At 44.7% G+C, this 22055-nt stretch overlaps 1 protein-coding gene across 1 annotated transcript in view; it reads left to right on the top strand.

The window, feature by feature from the left end:
* Positions 1 to 22055, top strand: part of ECEL1 (endothelin converting enzyme like 1) — a 270327-nt gene that overhangs the window by 39969 nt on the left and 208303 nt on the right. Inside the window, exon 2 of the mRNA XM_078665391.1 lies at positions 20183 to 20251. Within this exon, the coding sequence (XP_078521517.1) occupies positions 20183 to 20251 (69 nt within the window). The remainder of the gene's footprint in view (positions 1 to 20182; positions 20252 to 22055) is intronic.

Genomic DNA, 22055 nt, shown 5'->3' with positions numbered 1-22055 from the left:
TTACAATGACCGGGTTGTTACATCGCAGTAGCATTACAAAGCAAGTAGTTACAACTACTTGATGTAGGGGGCGCGATGGACTAGGAAAAAGTATAATTTACTATTCCAATTCCAGTGTTTGCAACAGTAGGGAAGGTGTTGGAATAGTAAATTATACTACCTTAGTTTAGAGCGCCCCTACAGTAAGTTGTTGTAATGACTTGCATTGTAATGGTACTACAATGTAACAGCACGGTGTTGTAACGACCGCGTTGTAATCGCATGCGTTGTAACACATGCAATGTGATGCTGTTTCCCCTCACAGAATGGAAATGATTGGCCCGCCCTTCAGTATCCTACCTAGCCCATCACCTTGTGTCAACATCCTCAATGTCCCCACCAATCATCGCCTGCCACCTCGCCACCCCTTCACTGTCAGATCTACCCCACTCCCTTCGGCCCCATGAAAACCTCTCCGATCAGTGACTTTGAACGGCGAGAAGAATAAGTCAAAATACATCGATGAACTGTCTTCACCATAAGCATCTCCAACAGTGATGAATCTATGGACTGCTGGATTCTGCTTGAGAGGTAGGCCCTTAGAAAGCTTCAGAGGTATATGGTGGAGGGCGTGAAGGGCTCTCCTGCCAAGGCACATCTTCCTGAAGATAACAATTGAACATTTTCCCATTAATCAACACATGCCATGTGGCCTCTGCTCAAAGTCATTTTTGGGATGAGAAACCAGGAATAATGCCAGGAGGAGGAGATGTGAGGTGGGTACATGATTAAGAAAGATGTTTATTTCCTAGACTGTGCTTCTTGCCTGTGAAATCCAAGGCCATTCTGGAGTGAGCCAGGCCACTCCCTGCTGCAGCCCTGGGTAATGGATAACTGTTTGTCCAGAAGCAGTGTGGGTCCTGCTGTTAGACAGCGGAGTGGTTCAGGCTGGATTGTGATATTCGGCAGACTGGCACCATGGGCAGCCTGGCACACATGACCTTGTGTTGCTTGACAGATGGACAATGGTCTGTTGACATTCTCGCGACTGACCCTGCAGCTGAGAGGCTGTTTCATCCAAGAAGACCTGCCTGCGGGCTCTGAGCCTGGGTTTTGTATGAACAAGTGTCCTTTCCCTTCGGTTGTCCACCGAGAGCTTCCGATGTGAGGCACATCTGCAGGCCTTTGGAAAGAGGTGGCAGGGTTGCTTGTGAGTGAAAGAGGCAGAGTTCATACAGGCACGTAAGATGAAAATTCCAGTCCACCAGCGCAGTGCTTAATTTGTAAAATATTAAGTGCCAGGGCTGTCGTCAGGAGGCCACTGCAGCTTGCACCACCCATCGCCCCTGCCATCGCTGTCAAAACAACTACTAACCATCTCTCACCTGCAAGTGCGACAATTCAGATTATTCCAGGTCCCCAAAGCTAATGGAATAGCCTAAGAGGCAGGTATTAGAAATTTCTTATGTATATTTTACACCTAAACAACCGTTGTTCTGTTCATCTCTAAATTAGATGAGCATCGCCACCATGTGGCAACAATTAAGTGCAAGTGCCGAGCACCGGAAACGATTTGAGTGACGGTGTCGAGCACCGGAAACCATCGGCTCAAGTTAAGCACTGCATCAGCTGCACCATCCTCACTACTCATTTGTACCATTGTACGTGTAGTGACGAGAAGGAAGACCCCCTATTGGTGCCATAAGGCGGTAGTATGAAAGGGTGAAGCTCACCTTGTCATTACGGACCATAACTAGGGGTGGGCGCGTAGTACTAGGCAACTTCGCCAGACTCCCAATTAATAAAACAGAAACCTCATATACTTTTGGTAAAATAAAAAGTATCTCTGTCTTCACATGCTAAAATGCATATAGTCATTTCACAAAAGTGAAAGTGAAAATGAAAATTTAGCAAGCAGTGAGAGAGGAGATGGTTTTGGTATCCTCCCTTACCTAGGGAGAGAACCGAAGCATGTGCCTTGAAAACAAAGAGCACATCTTGCTGAACGATTAGGTGGTGTTCCCATCCTCTTAGGGCGACCACAAGCACAGTTATGGGCAAAAGTTCAATCCCAACCAAAGGCCCTGAAAAGCATTATGGGACGAAATTAGCAGTGGGCAGTGAATATTCTAGTATCCAATATCAAAATAATTCTACAAAGAGCTGCAGTTCAACTAGTTGTTACTAGGTGTCCCTCACGAGTCAAATGCAAAAGCATCGAAACCCTTTCATGAAGCTGCAGTTCTACTAGTCGTTACTATGTGTCCCTCATGAGTCAAATGCATAAGAATTTGACTTGAGGGACACCTAGCGACGACTAGTTGAACTGCAGCTTGAAAGTGGGGACTGTGAACCTTATATGTTTGAGAACATTAAAAGAGCCCTCGAGCCAACTGCCGCACCAGGACTATATTCTGTTGCTTATGTGTAGGTGTATAAAGGAGGGCTGCAGTGTTCCTGATCCTTTATTGATCACAAATTGCATATTGAATTTATATACAGGGGAACTGGTTTCACCAATACATTATGACTGTTTTACCCTCTGCATGTAAATAATAGGGGGGGGGGGGTCTTCATAATTTGCTTTTGCGTAATTATACAAAATTACATGAAATCCTGCTAATTAGACAAAATGCAAATCTATCATTTTGCTCTATATTTTAGCTCAGAATGCATATTTGCATCAAATTTTGTTGCGAGGATGCATTTAAACAAAAGCACGGTGAACAGCATTCGCTTGCGTTCTGTTGTTTCCATACATATGGGGTAACTTTTACTGTGAAATGTATGTTTGTGGCAATTTTTTTTTACCGAGAATGGCACGTAATTATACAAAATGGTGTAATGGTTTCATTTGGAAAATTTTACGTAACAAGCATAAAGCGAAATTCCCAAATTATGCTGGCATCATTTTCAATTTCATTCCGGCCTAGCAAATATTGGATATAATGAAAGTCTTGTGTCTTTACAAAAACTCACAGCCCTGCCAGAATCTTCACATCTTTATTGCAGCCGGGAGATGTGTGTTGTACTGTATGGTGTCTCGACCCCATACCAGCGACTCTGAGCCCGCTCGTCCACAAGTACCCGAAGAGTGGGGTTAGCTGGAGAGGTCCAATTCCATCCAAGACCGAGCCCTGGTCCCTGGTTGGTGGGAGGTCCCCGCGCCATCACATTTGATAGTGGCCGGTTATCCATGCAGCTGTGAGGATTAGATGTGGGCGGATGGCAACAAGGGTGGCGTCTGTCTTTCCATCCTTACCGCAGTGACCACCTTGGCTCACCACTCTTTTAGGCTTCTTCCCAAACAGGCTGGGCACCAGTGGCGTAACATTAGCCCCCACAGGCCGGGCGGGCCCCTGAGCTCCACGGGCCCCCCATTTGTCACTGTGCACGGGCTGTGGGGCCATGGTGTCAGAGCTGATTGCCTCCTGAGTGTGGGGGGCGTCTCCATGTACTTTGCAGGGGTACTCCCTCAACTTTCGTTACACCACTGAGAGTTCGGGGGGGGGCTGACATGTGACTGTACTTCCCCACCCTCCCCTCAGAAGGTGGGGGCCCCTCAGAGCCCCCAGCCTGTTGAAGTAAGCTCACAGTCCCCCTTTATGCTCCTCCCTCCTCCTCTGGCCAGGAAGTGAGTGTGTTGCAGCCAAGACTTCACTCCATCAATATTTAGAGGCAATCTCTGAAGTAACGCCTGAGGTCGCGGCGACCTTGAAGGCGCAGTGCCAGGAACACCATCCCCCCCCCCTGCCTGGTCCTGTCCCAGCCTCTTCCTCCTTCCTGGACCCAGCAGTTCCTGAATCCAAGCCAAGCTCTCACATTCATTAGTCTCCCAGGCCTGCCCTCATTTCTCACCGCCTGGGTCACATCTGGGCTTCCAGAGGAGGGTGAATCCTTCCTTGCACTTTTACAGTAAATGCCCTTTCTCTTTGTCCTCTTAAGGAGCACTGTTTATTTCATAAAAGAATTACCTCAATTTTGTGTTACTTTGTGTCCAGTTACACACAAAGGGACCTGATAAGGCAATTTCTTCAATGGTACCTGCTGTCGCGATCCGCGTGTAATCTGCACCGCAGGGTCTGCTCAGCCTTTCTACTTTTGAAGGGCAAAATTGGTGCAGTTAAGTTGGGTAATAGGATTTCCTATTATTTAGAGGCGCAGAGACAATGTAGCATACAGTGTGGGCTAGCCAGAGGGATACAGCTCTGTAAGGACTTTATCTGTGCTTTGTTATTTGTGTAGAATGAGGTCTCAGCCCCTAGTCTGCTAGAGCCTGTGATAGTTAGTGTGCTGTTAGTAACACTTTGCAAAGCCCTGCAGAGGGCATGGAGTTTGAGCTTGCGTGGCAGTGACTTTTTTGAAGCATGCAGCTGACACATGTTTCGCTCCGGACGTCCTGTTTTTAGAGCTTTCTCAAGGTCCTTCCTGGTTCAGGTATATCCATGTATGACTCATGGTTACACCTATATGTACGTAATAGACTGAAAAAAATATTCTCCACTGGTGACGGATATAACAAAATAACATTTGAAGCTACCATGTGAAATAAAAAGATATGTATTGCTGCTAAAGGACAGTAGCAGCCATGCTATTTTACCCTCTCTGAAGCAAGAATACCCTTTGAGAAAGCTCTAACAGAAGGGCTAGAGCGAAACACGTGTCGGCTGCACTTTAAAACAAATAAGCAAGTGGAAGAAAAACACCCTGAACTCCAAACTGTTATTTGTTAAAATGTGAGCTATTGCAAGCATTAAAAATGGAAAACTACTGCATGAAAGTACTAAGATTTCCACTAAAATCTGAAAATTCTCTATCTTGTGTCATAAAGGAATTAACCGAGAGCGCTTCCATCGCATACGTGAAATCTATTGGTGTGGTAATATCGCTCCCTGAAATAATCACACAATGTGGTGTTGGGATTTCTGAATGTGTGGCCCTTAGTGAGGAGAAAGGAAGTGAGGCAGGAGTCAATGATGGAAGCAAAAGATGGAAGGTGTGGAGGAAGCAAGGGCAAAAGCAACTAGAGGAGGAAAGAGGAGGTGAAGAAAGAAAAAGAAAAGGAAGAACTAGCGCACAGGGATGTTAATAAGAAGGAAGGAGCGAAGGAAGGAAGCGGGAAGGTACCTGATCCTGCAGAGAACATTGACTTGCTTCTAAGTTCATCCAAGAAGTCATGTAGTTTGCAGTGAGTGGATTTTCTGCTCCTGTGCGATATACAGGATAGGTCACTGCTGCATCTAATCCTTTGCATTTTTGAACAGTGAATAAACCCTTGTTTCTAGGCTGAATGTGGATATTTTGTTGGCTTTCCTTAGACTGACTACCTTGTTTAGGGCACTCTTGGGTCTGTCTTCAGAAATTTGTCAGTTGCAATCCTCGATTTGACTGTCATCACCAGTTTTCCAAAAGGGTTGGGTGAAATTTTAATTACGCCAGCGTAATTGGAGTAATTTCAGTAATTGTGCATAATTCATGTGATGCGAATTTTTCTAAATTATGCAATTACCCCAGGTTGAGTAATTACGAGTAATTTGGAGCGAAAGTTCTACCACATTAGCACGTTTTCTTAGTTCAAAATGCCTCCTCTGGCCCATTTTCAACGTGAGGGTGCAGTTTGAACTAAGAAAATAGCACTAAATGTTGGATTCCTCTTCTCACACAATTACGCATAATTACGAGATATTTTACGGTGATTATGCGTCATTACGCCAGAGAGAATTAAGCCAGTTGCACCGACCCCTACTTTTAACCCAACATTTTTTGCGATGTTTTCCCTGAAAGTTTCTTTGGTGGATCTGTTGAGCCGTAAACCATGGGACCACCAGTGCACCTACTCCAGTGTCTACCTGCTGAGCCCTAAACTACAACGCGTCTCCCTAATTGTCCTTGAGGGCATAACTGTCAAATTGGAAGGTGTCTGCTTGATGGTGGCAGTGATTTGTATCCCTTTTCTGCTGCTTCTCGGGTGAGAGGTCTACTGCTTACACCTCTGTAAAACCCACTCAGCCCCTATAATGCCCACCTCCTTGCCCCCACCCTAAGTGTGTGAGGGGAGCCAGTGTTTTGAGCGACTACTGTAGTAAACCGACATTGTGATTGTGTAATGTGTGACACTTGCCTGCCTGCAACTGTGATACAACTACCACACCTGTGCAGCCTTTGCCTTCTCACCTGTGTTTAAGAGGGGAAAAGCATACAAGTCCACCCAGGCAGTCCTCTCCAAAAGAGCTGGAAGGAACATAGGGGCACATGCATCAACCTATTTAGGAAGTGCAAACGGTGCGAATCGGTAAATTCGGCCGTTTGCGCTTCCTAAATACGTTTTTGGGAGGCATGAAACAATTTTTCTAAATTCGTTTTTTTTTTTGCATTTCCTAAAAATGCGAATGCATTTAAGGATTCGCATTTGTGCGATTCCTTAAATGCAATGCTTCATTTTTTAAAAATTGCGAATTTTGAAATAGGAAGTGCAAATTAACACGAGGTTGACCCTCGTGTTAATTTGCGAAATTCTTTAAAAAAGCACAAAAATGCATTTTGGAAAGTGTCATGTTACACACACACATGTCCTTAGGACATGTGTGTGTGAAACATGCACTTTAAAATACATTTCAGGGGTGCAGGGGGGGGGGTCCTTTAGACCCCCCTCTGCACCCTTGCAATGCATCAACAAATTGCGAATTCCAAACAAAAGAAATGCAAAACGGCATTGATTCCTATGGGCCTCTAGGCCCATAGGAATCAATGTAATGCCATTCCTTAATTGCGATTCGCAATTAAGGAATCGCAAATTCCGAAAATTAAGAAATCCTAAAAAAATGTAGGATTTCTTGATGCATAGGATTTTGCACTTCCTAAATTGCGATTCCTTAATTTTCGCAATTTAGGAAGTGCAAAATCCTACAATGATGCATGTGCCCCTATATCCCCTGCTGTGCTCCTCTTTTAAATGCACTCCTTATAAGGAGATGATGTTCTCCTGTCTGGCTTCAAGGAAGGAATACACTGCAAATCACATTTTTTATTTGTTTTGCTTTAGTGTTGCAGTAAAGATATACAAAATCCTGGCATTTCTCATATAAAGATAATACATTGTACTAAATGTTATTTACTGCCTGTACATATTTGAGATTCCTGATATTGAAATAATCAATAATTAATTGTACATTATTTCTAGTGATTTATGTCATTTATAATGTAGGTTGTAAAAAATCACAAACTCCACTGCTCATTTGTCATGCTAGTTTAGCACAAACATTATTTTTTCCTTAACCGCATCGCCTCTGGTTCTCCATTACGGATTAACTTTGACAAGCGGACCTAAATCAGTAACACGGGGGGGGGCATTCCTACATATATTGTTCTAAACTTTCCTCCCTCTGCCTGATGCATGGAAACCCTTTATCAGTTTGGTCCAGCTTCCCTTTCTGTGTTCTACCAGGCCTCTTGTTGCTTATCCCACCCTCATTCTGGAGATCATATCTGCACCCCAACAGCAGTTACTTCTAAAGAGAAGGACAAGGTACCCAGACCTTTCTACCGTCACAATCAACATACCAGCAAAGGTGAGGGGGTGCTGCTCTCCTCCCCTGGAACACCGATTTCATCTCCATCTAATTTATTTTCTGTTTGATTCTGCTTTGTCTGGAAGTCTAGGGTGGTATGTAGACACTATCCACCCACAAGAGTACCCACTAATGGGAACTATAGCTATCAACAAGAATTGTGGAAAGGGGGTCTTTGTGAGTGGCGTCAGCAGGTCACAGAGACACAACTCGAAGGGAATGGGTCCATGTACACATTCCAGCCTCCACATCCTTTTTAAGATTACTTTGGTTGGTAAATTACATTTCCTAGCATTTTTGAACTAACTGGGACCAGGTGTTGGAGTAAAGCTTCAGGACTAAAGAGAAGTAAAAGGGTGCGATGGATTGATGCAAGCTATAACTGAGGTGAAAATCAGTGCTTAGTACTCTGCAAATGACCACAAAGAAGAGGTGGTGAATAAATTTACTCACCTAATATAGTGGTACTCAAAACTTTAAATATTTCTCAAGCTATTATTGAAGCTTGACCCTGACCAGCATTCGGGTAAGTTGGGTAAGTGCTGAGCCAGCATTTCTTATATTACAAAAGCCTTTTGAACCTCAGCTAGGACCTGTGGACCTCCAAGCTATGCTTCCTGGATACCCAAGTGTGTGCCTTCTTAACCCTGAGCTCAAGGCTGAAGAGTTGGGCCAGGGCCCCACGTCTCTGCTGTCAGCTTGGTGGACTGTCTGTGTGAAGCCCACTCAGCAAAGTAGACACCCGGGAAGCCACCTAGTTCAGCATGCAGCCATCTGGCAACCATCTCCCCAGAGATGGAAGACAGTTGGCCATCAGTGACGCCACTACAGGTGACCAACCCATGCCCTGAGCGCATGCTCCCTTTTTCCAAACACACTCCTCTCATTGTAATTCCCCTTCGCGGCACTGACCCGCCAGCCTCTTGCCTACACCCGCTTTGTAACGGGCCTAGGCTGCAATAAATCTGTTAGGCCTCAATGCTGGGAAAAGTTAAGAGATCAACACTTGGCTTCCCCCTAACTTTCTTGGTCGTGCCAAGACTCATTAATCGGATAGCCTCTATGTTGCTGGAATCAGAGCTGCGAGCCCCACTGGTGGGACTTTGTTGAATTTGACAAAGCTAGGACAGATCGCATCCCTTCCATCAACAAGAGGGACTCCAAAGGGATGCTGGGACATTCGAGCAGTTGGCATATGGACTACAGCTCCAAAGACACAATGACCCCTAGGTTTGGGGTCAGCCAAGTCCCTGCAGCCCAGCCCTGTTGGACTTTGTTACTCATGATGAACAGTTTAACAATCTAGGCATTCATATGTTTTGGGGTCATTCCTTTAGAGAGAGGCAAGTATGGGAATCCTTTAGCATAGATTTTTCTCATGATGACTGGTAAGTCAAGTCAAGGAAAGCTTTATTTGACTGCTGTTGTAACAATCATAAAAGCACAAGAATAAAAACAAAATACATATTATCACAAAATTACACGCATAAAAAACAGCAATCCAAAATGACATTAATATATCAATTAATGTTGAAACTAACTAGACTGGTAAGTCATTATATATCAGTTGTGCTAGGCTATGTTGACCCCTGCCATCACACACAGGGGAAAAGTAGAATAATGTATTGACTACTTCCAGTAGAAACCAAGCCTCTTTTTATTTTTAAAATTAATTTAATACACTTTGGTTACTTGACTTAGTCCATACTGTGCCCACTGTGTTGAGGTCCTACAAATTAACCATGAAAGTGACGTTGAACCCCAAGAACCCCAGTATTGGCTGAAGAGGCCTCCATAGGGCTTCTTGTTAAAAATGTCAGTGGTCTGGACAGATCCGGATCAAGGAAATCTTACAGTAGTATAACCTTGAGCCCCTATGTCTAATTAGAGGTGTATCATTGACACAAATTACACAACGGACCAGAAAGTGGTCTGCAACCCACAAACCTGAACAATATTTTCCTGAATGTATTTTGCAAGGTTAGTGCCAGAGATTTGGAACTTTATTATGGCCTTGTAGCCCACCGTAGCGGGCTATACCGGCTATTAATGGCCCGCTGCAGTGTTAAAGTCCTGAGCCGAAGGCGAGGGACTTTAGCAAAGCAGAGGGACTTTAATAGCCGGTATAGCCCAGCTACGAAGGGCTATAAGGCTATTAGAACATTCTGCCACTAGAAACAAATAAAATAAAGCCTTCAGGAAACGCGAGGGGATTGAAGTCCCCTCAGGCTCCTTGAAGCCTTTTTTCACAGCCAGAGCTGTGAACAAAGAAACATTGGAATGTTGAAGCTCCGGGCTTATACCAGCCATTATAAGCCCGGAGCACTCCATTGTTTTCAATGGAGCTCCCAACGTTCCAATGTTCTAATATTTCTTACATTGTATTTCTATTCCAGTGTGGTATTAATGTTTTCTCCTTAAAGTAAATAGCCCTGTTGGGATGCAGACATTCTTTATAATTCTGAAAATGAGCTGTTCTACTCTACCTGTATCAACCTTCAAAGTGACTCCCATGAGCTAGGCATTGTCTGTTCAACCAATGTCTCTGGAGAATCCTGGAAGATTTGGCCAGGGTTTTCATCTTAGAGTAAGTACCCACTTGTTAAACCAATAGGGAAGAATTTAACCACAACTGACAGCCTCCCAATGTACCTTTGTAAACCCTTGGCGTGCCGCAGTCTAATCTAGACTAAGCTCTTGGCGACCTACATGGTTCCCTTCTCCATCACCAGTGACTCAACAAAGAGTGACTGACCTGAGCCAGACATCCCTTCTGAAAGCGCATCATTGAAATGTGTGTCAACCCCTTTTACGTGACATACAATATCCACTGTCACTTCGATGTCACTTCATCAACGTGGAGCGATTGATCCGTGACCGCTCAGCGGGTGGAATCAATACTCGGCCCCACCAGTAACAGTGCAGACACTTGATCTCACGATGGAGGAGTCTGTTTTTTTTCCCAGAATGACACAGTCTGGGCCTCTGCTGCACTGTATCTGTGGGTACCGCACACTCTGCAGGTATCACAGGTGACCTGATCCAGTCCTGCTTTGAAAGATGGATTGAACCGAAACATTTGTACCTTGATCCATAGACTCCTAACTCAATTTGTGATGCATTTCCAGGTTTACGATTCCTCGTAAATCTGGAAATGTGTCTTGTTCAATGGGTCTTGCGTGGGAACACACACAGCAACACCCATGGAACGCCTCTTTCACGAAAAGTGCTGCGTGTAAAGGGGCCATATTTACAAGGACAAGAAAAGCCACACAGGGTGTCTTTTTCTGTCCTTGTAAATATGGGGCAGAGAAATGCACTGCCAGTGCGTCACAAAAAGTGATGTACTGGCAGCGCAAGTGGCTTGCGAATCTGCCCCTAAGTATAGTTTACACAGTTTTTCGCTTCAGGAAAATAGCAGCTTTATTTACAACTTACATTTCATCTACCCCTGTAATGCTAAAAGAAATGGCTCTGTTTTAAAAAATAATTTGGGGGTGACAGTTCGGGCTCTTTTTCTGCAAAAATTAAGCTTGTTAGACGACTAAGTGATGCAAGTGAAGCAGGGAAAGGCAGGGTTTTAAGTGGGCCGGGTTTCACCGGTGCTGAGCACCGGCAGTTCTTTAAAGGGGGCCTGGAAACGGGTCTCTCCAGGGTACTGCAAATCATAAATGTCGCACGTGAGTTACCCATGATACTGAAAATCGTGCATTCCGCCTGCGCACCAACTATGGGAGTGAAAATAATACACGCAGCCTGAGGGCTACCCATGATACTAACAGTCATACTAACAATACGACTGAAAATTATTCATGCACCTTGCACACTACCCATATTACTGAAAACATGCGTGCAGTATGCGCACTATACATGGCACTAAAACGCGTGTGGCGTTGCACTGCTAACGAAACTGAAAATCACACATGCATACACGCTTTCTAGGGTACTACATGCACCGAAGAATCATACGTGCAGGGTATGCGGGATCCAGGGAATTGGAAGCATGCACGCGTACTTTCCACAGTACTGAAAACATACATGCCACATTTACCCTACCAATGGTACTGAAAATATGAGATGCAGTTGTGCGCTATCCGTAGCACTGAAAATCCCACGTGCAGCACGTGCGTAGTGAAAACATACATGACGCATGCGCTTTTTTTATGTTACTGAAATCAAACGTGCACATTTCAAGGTGCCGGTGCTGACTATCAAGGGTGTAGAATGCGTGATATCCATAGTACTGAAAACATACACGTGGCATTTGCGCTACTCAGGGTACCGAAGATTAGAACTACTGCGTGCGCGCTAAACTGATGAATGACCGCATATAACGCGCGTTAGTGGCAGCGCTGAAAATCTTATCCAATGGGTGTGCGCTGTCCATGTTGCTGAACACTACGCGTTTGCGCGCGGCCGAAAAGCAAGTGCGCTATCCGTGGTCCTGAACAGTACACGCCCGCGACCGAATAACTGGCGCGCTGTCCAAGGTGCTGAAAATAAGTGCGCTGTCTATGATCCTGAACAGTGCACGTCCGCGCCTGAATAACTGGCGCGCTGTCCAAGGTGCTGAAAATAGGCGCGCTGTCCATGGTCCTGAACAGTACACGTCCGCGCCTGAATAACTGGCGTCCCGTCCAAGGTGCTGAAAATAAGCGCGCTGTCCATGATCCTGAACATGCCCACGTGCTCTGCCTGCGCCTGAATAACAGGCGCGCTGTCCAAGGCACTGAAAATATGTTTGCTGTCCATGGTGTTTTGTTGCTATGCTGCTGCCAGTTTTCATCTTCACTTGTTGCTTCTAAAATTGCCCCATTTTCGAGCCTTCTCCTCTCCATTCCTTTGCTTTTTATTTGCTTTAAACACACACTTCTGTCCCTCAGTAAAAAGCAGGAGTCAGTCACCAACGCTCTTGGTTCTCCTGTTGCCAACCTCAGAAGGATAAAAGGCTGAGCTTGCCCTGCCAGAGACCGACCTCGTCCTGCTGATAGTGAAAGATTTCAGGAGAAGCATTTAATGAGGTCCCTCTCTCCCCCCTCTCATACTCTCTGTTCGCTCTTTCTCACTTTCTGTGTCTCATTTTCTCTCTGTTTCTTTCTCTCCCTCCCTCTCTCTTCGTTGCTTTGTTTCTCACTTTGTTTCTTTCTCCCTCTCTCTCTCTCTCGGTCGCTCTCGCTGTCTCTACCTTTGCTTCTTCTTCTCACTCCTGCACACACATATAACGCCTGACTCACAAAGGTAAACTTACGCAAAATTACACCTTTGTGTAAGTTTGCTACTTTTTGGTATTCACAAACTACAAGTTTAATTTTACTGATAGTCATTCTGCAGCTGCAGAGACTCCGTAATTGAGGTGGAGAACTCTACACATCAAAGGATGTGACTGGCCTATGTTTTTATGTGTGGAGTCTCTGCCCTGGCTCAGCAGTCATAAAATTACACACTAGCAAGCACAGGTTGCACACTTTCCGTAATGTGAACAGTCTCTCTTTCTTTCTCTCGCTCTCTTCATCTGGGCTTGTAGGAAGAGAGAGATTACTCAGTTTTTGATTTGGACTGTGTGCCTTTTATGAAGTTAACAGCTGCCATCTTCATGAAGCCTAAAAAAATACCAGGTGTAAAGTTCCACAAAAACACGTTTTCGAAGAAAATAGTTTGCAAACATAGGGGCATATTTACAAGTCACTATGGCCATGGGAACATCACTTTTTCCGACGTTCCTGTGGAGATACAGGCTTTGCCTTATTTACAACGCAGCATTATGCAACTTAACGTGGCTTAGCGCTGCCTTGTAAATAAAGCTCTCTTTCACGCTATGCTTAGCATGAAAGGGGTGGCCGGCCAGTGAATGTTGCGGTGATAGTTCCACCGCGACACCAATTGATTTTGACACTGACCCCTATTTACAAGGGAGGTGTAACTAGAAGGCAGCGCCAGAATTAAGACCTGGGAAAAACCTTGAATGTGGTGACCAGGCTAGCTGTGGACTCTGTCTTTGTTGCTACCAGCCCACTCCATTGAGTGTGACCGGTGGAGTCGCGGGCTGCGGGATATATTGGTGCCATGTGGCTGCCAATGTCGTGCAGCTCTCTGCCTGTGAGATTGATTTCAGCTTCGGGACTTCAATGGCTGAGCAAACAGCTGGTCCCCTTCGGATGGTGGCTTGGCTGTAAACCACCGAACAGCACAAAAATGACTGAGCATGAACAAAGTGCTAATTAACTACCACAGGAGGATGTGGGATGAAGACACCAGAGGTCTGTAGTTCAGACACCAGTCAAAGTAACAACACAAACACCAACATCTCCCGAAAACAGAAGCACCATGACAGCCATTGATGACTAACAAGGCCCATGAGGCAGGCTAGAGAATGATTTATAGTCTGGCGACGGGGTACTCTGTCACAAACATGACGCATTACCGTGTCTGCCAACCGGATGGTCTGGCTACCCACTTTAGAGTAGGGAGGACTCCCAGCTTTCCATCAACTAAGCCTTCATTGGCTCCACTGACAGAGAGCCTCCTTCGACGGCCCTACGGATAAATGGCATTGCACCACCAATCCATATTTAAGGAGGGGAGTGTGTTGTCCCTCACCATCAGGTAAAACATGGCAGTGAGGAACAGAAAAAAAAGAGACCTCGCCCCCCCATACCCAGGAAAAGCTCTCTGGGTGTGGTGACATTTGGTTTTAACCAGTTACCTGTGCTGAACGTTCCGCGCTAGTGCGGAACGTTCTGTTGCGCGGGCGGGGCCGCGACGTCCATAGGACGTGCGCAGCACTACCGAGGTAGTGCACGCGACGTCCGTACACATAATTTAGGGAGTTCGAAACTTGTAGACCAGTTCTTCGTTCAGCCATAGGAATTTCGTTCAAGCTTAAAACTGTTTGAAATATTTAATATTTATCCTAAGGCTGTTTGTAGATATTTCAAGCAAAATTACGTTCTTTTTTAATTAGAAACTGCGAGTGTGTGGTAAGGTTGTGTGATGAATGGATGAATGTATGAAGAGAGTATGAATGATTGAATAATAGATGTAATTTAGAATGTATTATTTGATTTTTTTGGTTATAAGGTGCAAATGTTAATCAAAATGTAAAAAGTGTATAAAATGTGAAAAGTTTTGATATGTAAAAAACAAAATAAATGAAGAAGATTTGTTTCAGACAGAAAGAGAAGTTGATACCACATATTGTTTTAGTCATTGTGGGTTTAAAAATTGGATTTTGAATAAGAGTAGCAGTACTGGCAATTGTTTTGTTGCGTTGTATATTGAGGCTTGGCCTTACTGCTCTGAGCCCTAACCCAGTGGTGGATTTTACTCATGCAGTACTTGCACTTAATTTAAAAGGACAAGTATCAGCACTTCCCTGCGAGGCGCAATGCATTTACTGGGAAAGCGGCACCACTTTGCAGTAGTAAAGAGGTTCTGTGGGATAGTGGGTACCTGCACTTGCATATTTCCATTTCAAGGACTGTCAAAATGTGGTGTGCTCTCCGCCGAAGAGGAAGGTTAAGCATAATAGATTGTTTATCCTGGAAGTCAGCTGAAGGTTCAACAAAGTGGCAGCTCCTCTGCTAAGGCGAAGAAGCGTCGCCCAACTGAGAAATTCAAAAAGGTAAAAATAAAATGATAATAACTTATTGTTAATATCATTTTATTTTTACGTTCTTGCTCAACTGGGGTGGGGCATGGCTGCTCTGCTCGTAGGGCAGGGGAGGAGAAGTTTGCCCACTCCAAGTGCGAAGGATGCTTTGACCGACCGTGTCGGGCTGGTCAAACCATCATGCGCACTTTAAATGTTCTCCATGTAGGCTGCATTACAGCCTGCATGGAGAACATGCCCAGCCTCCCATTATCTGGCTGAGCACCGATCTGGGTGCTCAGACCAATCACAATGCAGGCTATACCGACTATTAAAGGCCCGCTCCAGTATTAAAGGCCCAAGCTGAAGGCGAAGGCCTTTAACAAGGGAGCAGGAGTTTAATAGCCGGTATAGCTCAGCTACGGAGGGCTATAAGGCTATTAGAACATTCTGCCACTAGAGGGCAGAATGTTCTGACAAATAAGACAAAGGCCTCTAGGAGCCAGTGGGGATTGAAATCCCCTCAGGCTTGAGAGGCCATTGTTAAAACAACATTGGAAGGTTGTTTTGCCGGCATTTACCAGCCAGTAGAAGCATCGAGCACTCCATTGTATTCAATGGAGTGCTCCAAATCACAATGTTCTAATATGTGATATATTCTTGGCGGCATTGGAATGAGAAACATAATATGTGATTTATTGTAGGAGACACTGGAAGATTGAACATAATATGTGATATATTCTGGGAGGCATTGGTGTGAGAAACATAATATGTGATTTATTGCGGGAGGCACTGGGAGATTGAACATAATATGTGATATATTATATGAGGCATTGAAATTAGCAACATAATATATGATCTATTGTGGGAGGGATTGGAAGGATCAACATCATATGTGAGAAGTTCTAGGATGCAGTAGATAGCACAACATAATGTGTGATATATTCTGGAAAGCAGCAGAAGGTTAAATATAATTTTTTACAACTTGATTGCTTCTGCCAGACATTGGAAAGTTAAATAAGGTTTGCGCTGTATTCTGTGAGACAATATAAGATTAAATATAAAGTGATACATTTTGTAGAGGCAGTAGATGATTAAACATAATATACAGTAGTTTCTGTGAGCGAGTGGACGTTTTAACAAACAATCTGATATTTTCTGGGATGCACCGATAGGTAAACATAATTTTTGATGGGTTCTAGTGGCCCTGGAAGGGTTAGTATAATACCTAATAAATTCTGAGAGCCAGTGAAAGGTTAAGCATAATATGTGATGTATCCTGGGAAACAGTGGAATGTTCAACATAAAACCTGATCTGTTCTGTCAGGAAGTTAAATACAATATGTGAGTGATTCTATGAAGCAGTGAAAGGTTAGCTAAATCGTCAGATGTATTCTGTGGTTAACTATAATCTATGAAATATTTGGTGAGGCCATGGAAGATTAAACATTATTTGTGATATGTTTTGTGAATCAATAGATGGATGAATATAAAATAATATATGTCCTGTGAGGGAGTCCGAGAAGGGTTAAACAAACTATGCAATATTTTTTTCTTTTGTCTCATGACTATCTCTATTTTTCAGCTTGTGTGTGTCTCTCTCTCTGTATGTGATGTATTTGTAGGCATTGATGGGCAGCCTGCAGCTCGGGCTTATAACTCGGGTTCAGGGCCTTTAACAACCAGTACAGCTCTCGACAGCGGGCTATAAGGCTATATTAGAACATTGGAATGTTGGGAGCTCCATTGAAAACAATGGAGTGCTCCGGGCTTATAATGGCTGGTATGAGCCCGGAGCTCCAACATTCCAATGTTTCTTTGTTCACAGCTCTGGCTGTGAACAAAGGCTTCAAGGACTCACGCTCCCATAAGGCGTTGTTCTTTTTTGTTGGAACATTCTGCCCTCTAGTGGCAGAATGTTCTAATAGCCTTATAGCCCTTGGTAGCTGGGCTATACCGGCTATTAAAGTCCCTCTCCCTTGTTAAAGGCCCTCGCCTTCGGCTCGGGGCCTTTAACGCTGGAGAGGGCCTTTAATAGCCGGTATAGCCCTCTACGGCAGGCTATAAGGCTATAATAATGCCGGATGTACATTATGCCACGGAGGACGTTGCATGCATTTCTATCTTTTGAAAGTCACAGAACTCCTTGGTCGTCTGACACAATCTGCTATTGATCAAGCACAAGTAGTCTTGCATACGTAATAGACCAGAGTAAATGGTAATATTTGACACGTGTATTGCAAGCATAACTGACTTTCAGTACTTTTCTGCTGACTCAGCAATATGACGAGTTAACGCTTGCATTGTAATCACAACCCTCTTTTGGCTTACACAGCCCACTGATACCATAACGCTCTTCTGGTTCACACCCACGCTACCATGACAGATGCTGTTTGACTGTATTAACTAGAAATGCTTTAATGCCCATTATGTCTTCAAGTTTTCAGTCCAAAAATGGAAATTACTTCAAATATTTTACAGATTTTCAGTACATTACCAACAATCAGCATGCTCAATCATGCATGGCATATAAAGTGCAGATTCCGTTCACGCCGCATCTTGGTTCACAATGTGAACATTAAAAGGATTGTAATGTGTTCGCATATCACTGCGTTTTCCTATTGCTTCTCTACTTAGTGACTATTTCACTAACATGTGCCGAGGCCGAGTGTGTGTCGATATCTATACACAGCTGCGCTGCTAGGATGTGAGTAGGACTTTGGGCCACCAGAGAGCAATTCCTTTTTCCTAACCTCATTGTTCACATATGTGTCCTCTCTGCACAGAGATTGTGTTTTTTGCATTCCATCAAGCCTACCATAGCATGTCAGTCCAATTGTTCACTACCACAATCTTGATGACACCCAACCTTGTCTTCTCGACATGGCCAACTTTAGAAATATTTCAAATTACTCTGTTCTGCTGAATGTAACAAGAATACTGCTATGGTCCGATTGCAGGGATTGAAATTGGATTTGATCAAATTTCAGGTTCAGTCAAACCTGTGAGCATGATTTAGAGTTTGACAGATAGGGTACTCCGCCACAAATGTGTAACTCGTCCGCCAAAACGATGAGAGTTCGGCAGAACGTCATGTTTCTGATGGCTGTGACCCGCCTTGTTCTGCCGTTCGAAACCCCACACCATGGCCCATGGAGTTGGGGCCATTGGTGTAAAGCAAAACCAAAGGGGATGATGGACGGAGTGTTGAACGTTGCAAGCACTCACCCCCAGTCAACCGTTCTGGGTTTAATCCATCACTATTCTTTAGCTCACTCCACCACCCCAGTTCAGACATGGCCATATGCAAATCAGTCTGACCCTGTGCCTCATGGGAACAGTCCAACCCGAACTGCCAAGCCATGTCTTCCCTGGACCGAAAACAAGCATCCTGGGACCGGTTTCTGGCATTACAGCTGTCATCAGCCAGGCTAGCTTGAATCCAGTGGCAAAGTGAGCAAGGGACTCACGTCTGGGCATACCCTGCCAACTTAGGGTGAACAAAGCAAACCAAAGGGGATGATGGACTGAGTGTTGAACCTTGGTGTAGGCACATCAGACAATCCACCCAATTTTGAGTAGATGGACAGATGAACTTTTTTTCTGTTCAAGCCGTCAGGGAAAGCCTGTGGTCCCAAAAAGAAAACAACTAAAAAGGACCACCACACCCTGGAATAAATCTAATAATAATCCATGGACATTGTCTTTTTTTGTTTTCCAAAAAGAAACCTACAGTTTTGGAGTTGTGTTTTGGAAAACAAAAATGTTTTATGAGCATCCGCCTGAAACATGGCAGCCTCTCTGTTCCTTGAGAGGAGCCGCTGTGACATAGAGGTCGTACCCGATCCGGCTGAGATCCCAAAATATTGTGGGTCATAGCCCTCGAGCTGCCAGACTGATGGAGGAAAGGATCTGCCTCAACCAGCCGACAGCAGAAGGGCCACCTGCCTTGGTCATCTTGGAGGACAGTGTCGGCCGTGGTGTCTCCATCGGTTGACTTCCGAAAGGTGGCAGGCGATGGTCATGAGATTTAAGTGGATCTCTCAGTGACATTGATCAGTAAATCTTACTACCCTTCCTGTCCAGTTCTCATACACAGTATATGGCTCATTTACCCAGATTGCATTTTAATGTCGTCTACCTGACTTTTGCAAAGGCACTTTGTCTACATTTCTGAAGGGAAAGTTAGTGCCTCACCAGCTCACTCAGTCACTTAGATCACCTCTGAACAATGCAAATATTGTGCCAAGAATCTATAGAAAATATAACTGTGGCGCTATTTCTCTGAACTTTGTTCCTCCTTATTTCAACTCTGACTCCAAGCCCTGGGGCTCCCCCTTTCCTTGTCAGTCTTGAAAAATAATCTCTACCATATGTGTCTTTTCTCTTTACATAATACCGATTCGGTAAAATAGGGAAACATTCAAGGGTGGCAGGGTGCCACATTGACACCCTGTTGCACCCCTGAACAGTGCTTGTGTGCACATGTGACACACATACATGCCCTAAGGGCATGTATGTCTGCCACATGGCACTGTTGAAAATGCACAGATTTGCATTTTCAAAGGTATTCGGTATTTACCACCAACTAATCGTTGGTGGTAAATACCGAATCCTTAAAGCACATAAGCACTCTTAAAAGTGCTTCCTTCATGCTGTTTACCGATTCGGTAAATACCAAATCGGTAAATAAGGATTCGGTAAATACCGATTTGGTATTTACCGAATCATCCCCTACATCTGAAATGGCTCAATACCGGTCGGTAAGCCTGAAATTTACAGAATTTCGGGTTTACCGACCGGTAGTGGGCCACCTACATCGGGCCCTTAGTTCTGTAGTACATGTTGTATCGAACAATAAACATAGACCTGAAACATAGGACAACCATAAACCACTGCATCATTTGGCAGTGGCTTGTAAAGCCAAGCTCTCATCTCCAATTTGCTGTTTCAATGCGCTGTGTTGAAGGTATGAACCATAGTCTTGTCTCATTACAGATCCTGCTTGAGGCAGGCAGGTTCTAAACATATCCTAAATCTTTTGCAGATTGACCAAGATGGCCTCACGCTGCCCGAACGAACACTCTACCTTGGACAGGATGAGGAGAGCGAGAAGGTAAGAAGACGACCATGCCTGTCAAGACTGCCAACGCGGGGCCCTTACATGTCATTGGTGACCTTGTGGTGATTGTGAAATTGAAAAATTAACTAATTGGCTGTCGTGAAATGGGTTTTTCAAACACACAACCACAAACATTGTTTTTAGCTTTGCTAAACATGTAAAAAGATTCAATGAAACTAGATTATATAATACTTTTTTACTTGAATTATAATGTTTTTAAACAGCACTTTTGGCCAGAACATTTAGATAGAACATGACGCATTAGCTGAGAACATTGTCTTAACGCCTTGGGTGCTCATGACGAGCTCAGCTCGTCATGAGGCACAGTGGCGCTGTGCGCATGACGAGCTGAGCTCGTCATGACTACCGCGGCGTGCCCACGTGGGGATAATTCCCCTGCTGTGCTGAGTGTTCCATGGAAACGGGAGTGGTCATGACGAGCTCAGTCAGTGCCACCATGCAACGTGACGAGCCCCCCTCCCCCCGCACCACAGGAGAATTAGCCCCCGAGGTTAAGTAGCATGCATGTTGCAGAGGACAGCGCATGGTCTAGTGCAGGGGGCATGGTTTAAAGAAAAGTACATGGTCTAGTGAAGGGCGTATGGTATAGTAGATAGTAGGCGCTATAGTGTAGAGGGTGCGGTGTAGAGGCGGGCACCGGGTCCAGTGGAGAGTAGATCGCATAGTGGAGAGGCGATGGTCTAGTGATGGAGCTTGGCCTCATGCACAAAGAACATCCCTCTGAGTGAGATGAATATTCACTTTTCTACTCCATGTATTAACCCCTTGGCTGCGGGGCGTTTTCACCTGCTGTGCAGGGGGAGGGGGGCCGCGCGCGGCGCTGCCGTGCTTGTGACGAGCTCAGCTCGTCATGAGGCACAGTGGAGCTGCACTCATGGTGAGCTGAGCTCGTCACGACCACACCCGTTTTGGAACGTTCAGCACAGCGGGGAAATTATCCCCGCGTGCGAACGTTCCAACGGCCATGAGCACTCAACGGTTTAAGAGGCCTAAGGAGGAATAAAAACTTAGAGCATTTTTATGTGATGTTGCTTGCAAGGTACCATATATGTAAAAGTTGGTCATACTAGTCTACATGGGAAGGCTCATATTGGTCAAAGAGTTGTGAAAATTAAAGATCTTAGAAAATTCCACTGGAAAAACAAAGGAGGATTCATTTTGGACACCTTTTTCCTCGAGGCTCTAGTAATTGTTGTGTGCCTGTTAGTTACATGTTTCAAGCAAATTAGCTTTCTGAAAATGTAAAAGAAAATTGCTAAATCTAAGCACTAAAATAGCTCCGGAGATCCAGATCACCAAAATAATGAATCCTTTAAATCTTCAATACCCAAAGATATTTTCAGAGATGCGGCATGATTCCCTATCCTGTTAAGAAAATTAGGGCTGAGGTATCCTGTGATTTACAAGCAGAGCCGGAGGTTGTTGTGACAGTTGTGTAGCGATGCCCTGGGTGGCTGCTACTGCTCACATGTCTTACACAGTGGATGTGTAACATGCCTGTGATTAGGCCTAAGCCGGTAAATTCTGTTCCGCTCGCGGACTTTGCAGAATTTGGTTAATTTCGCGTTCTGCAGAGAATGCGAAATTGCCCAAAATTCAGTTTTTCACAGAATTTTTTGTTTGTTCGCGTTCTCAAAATGCGTGTTCGCAAGATGTTTCTCCCCGAGCACGCAAACAGCGATCGCGAACAGGAAAAAAGCATTGCGAACAAGCAATTCCGTGAGTTCGTGGAATTTCTGCGTGTTCGCGGAGATTTCTTACCATTTCACGGAACTTT

This window comes from Lissotriton helveticus, chromosome 11, assembly GCF_964261635.1.
Source record: "Lissotriton helveticus chromosome 11, aLisHel1.1, whole genome shotgun sequence".
In the NCBI taxonomy this organism is placed as follows: Eukaryota; Metazoa; Chordata; class Amphibia; order Caudata; family Salamandridae; genus Lissotriton; species Lissotriton helveticus.
The sequence above is the reverse complement of the archived record's forward strand: the minus strand, read 5'-3'. Positions and strand labels throughout refer to the sequence as shown.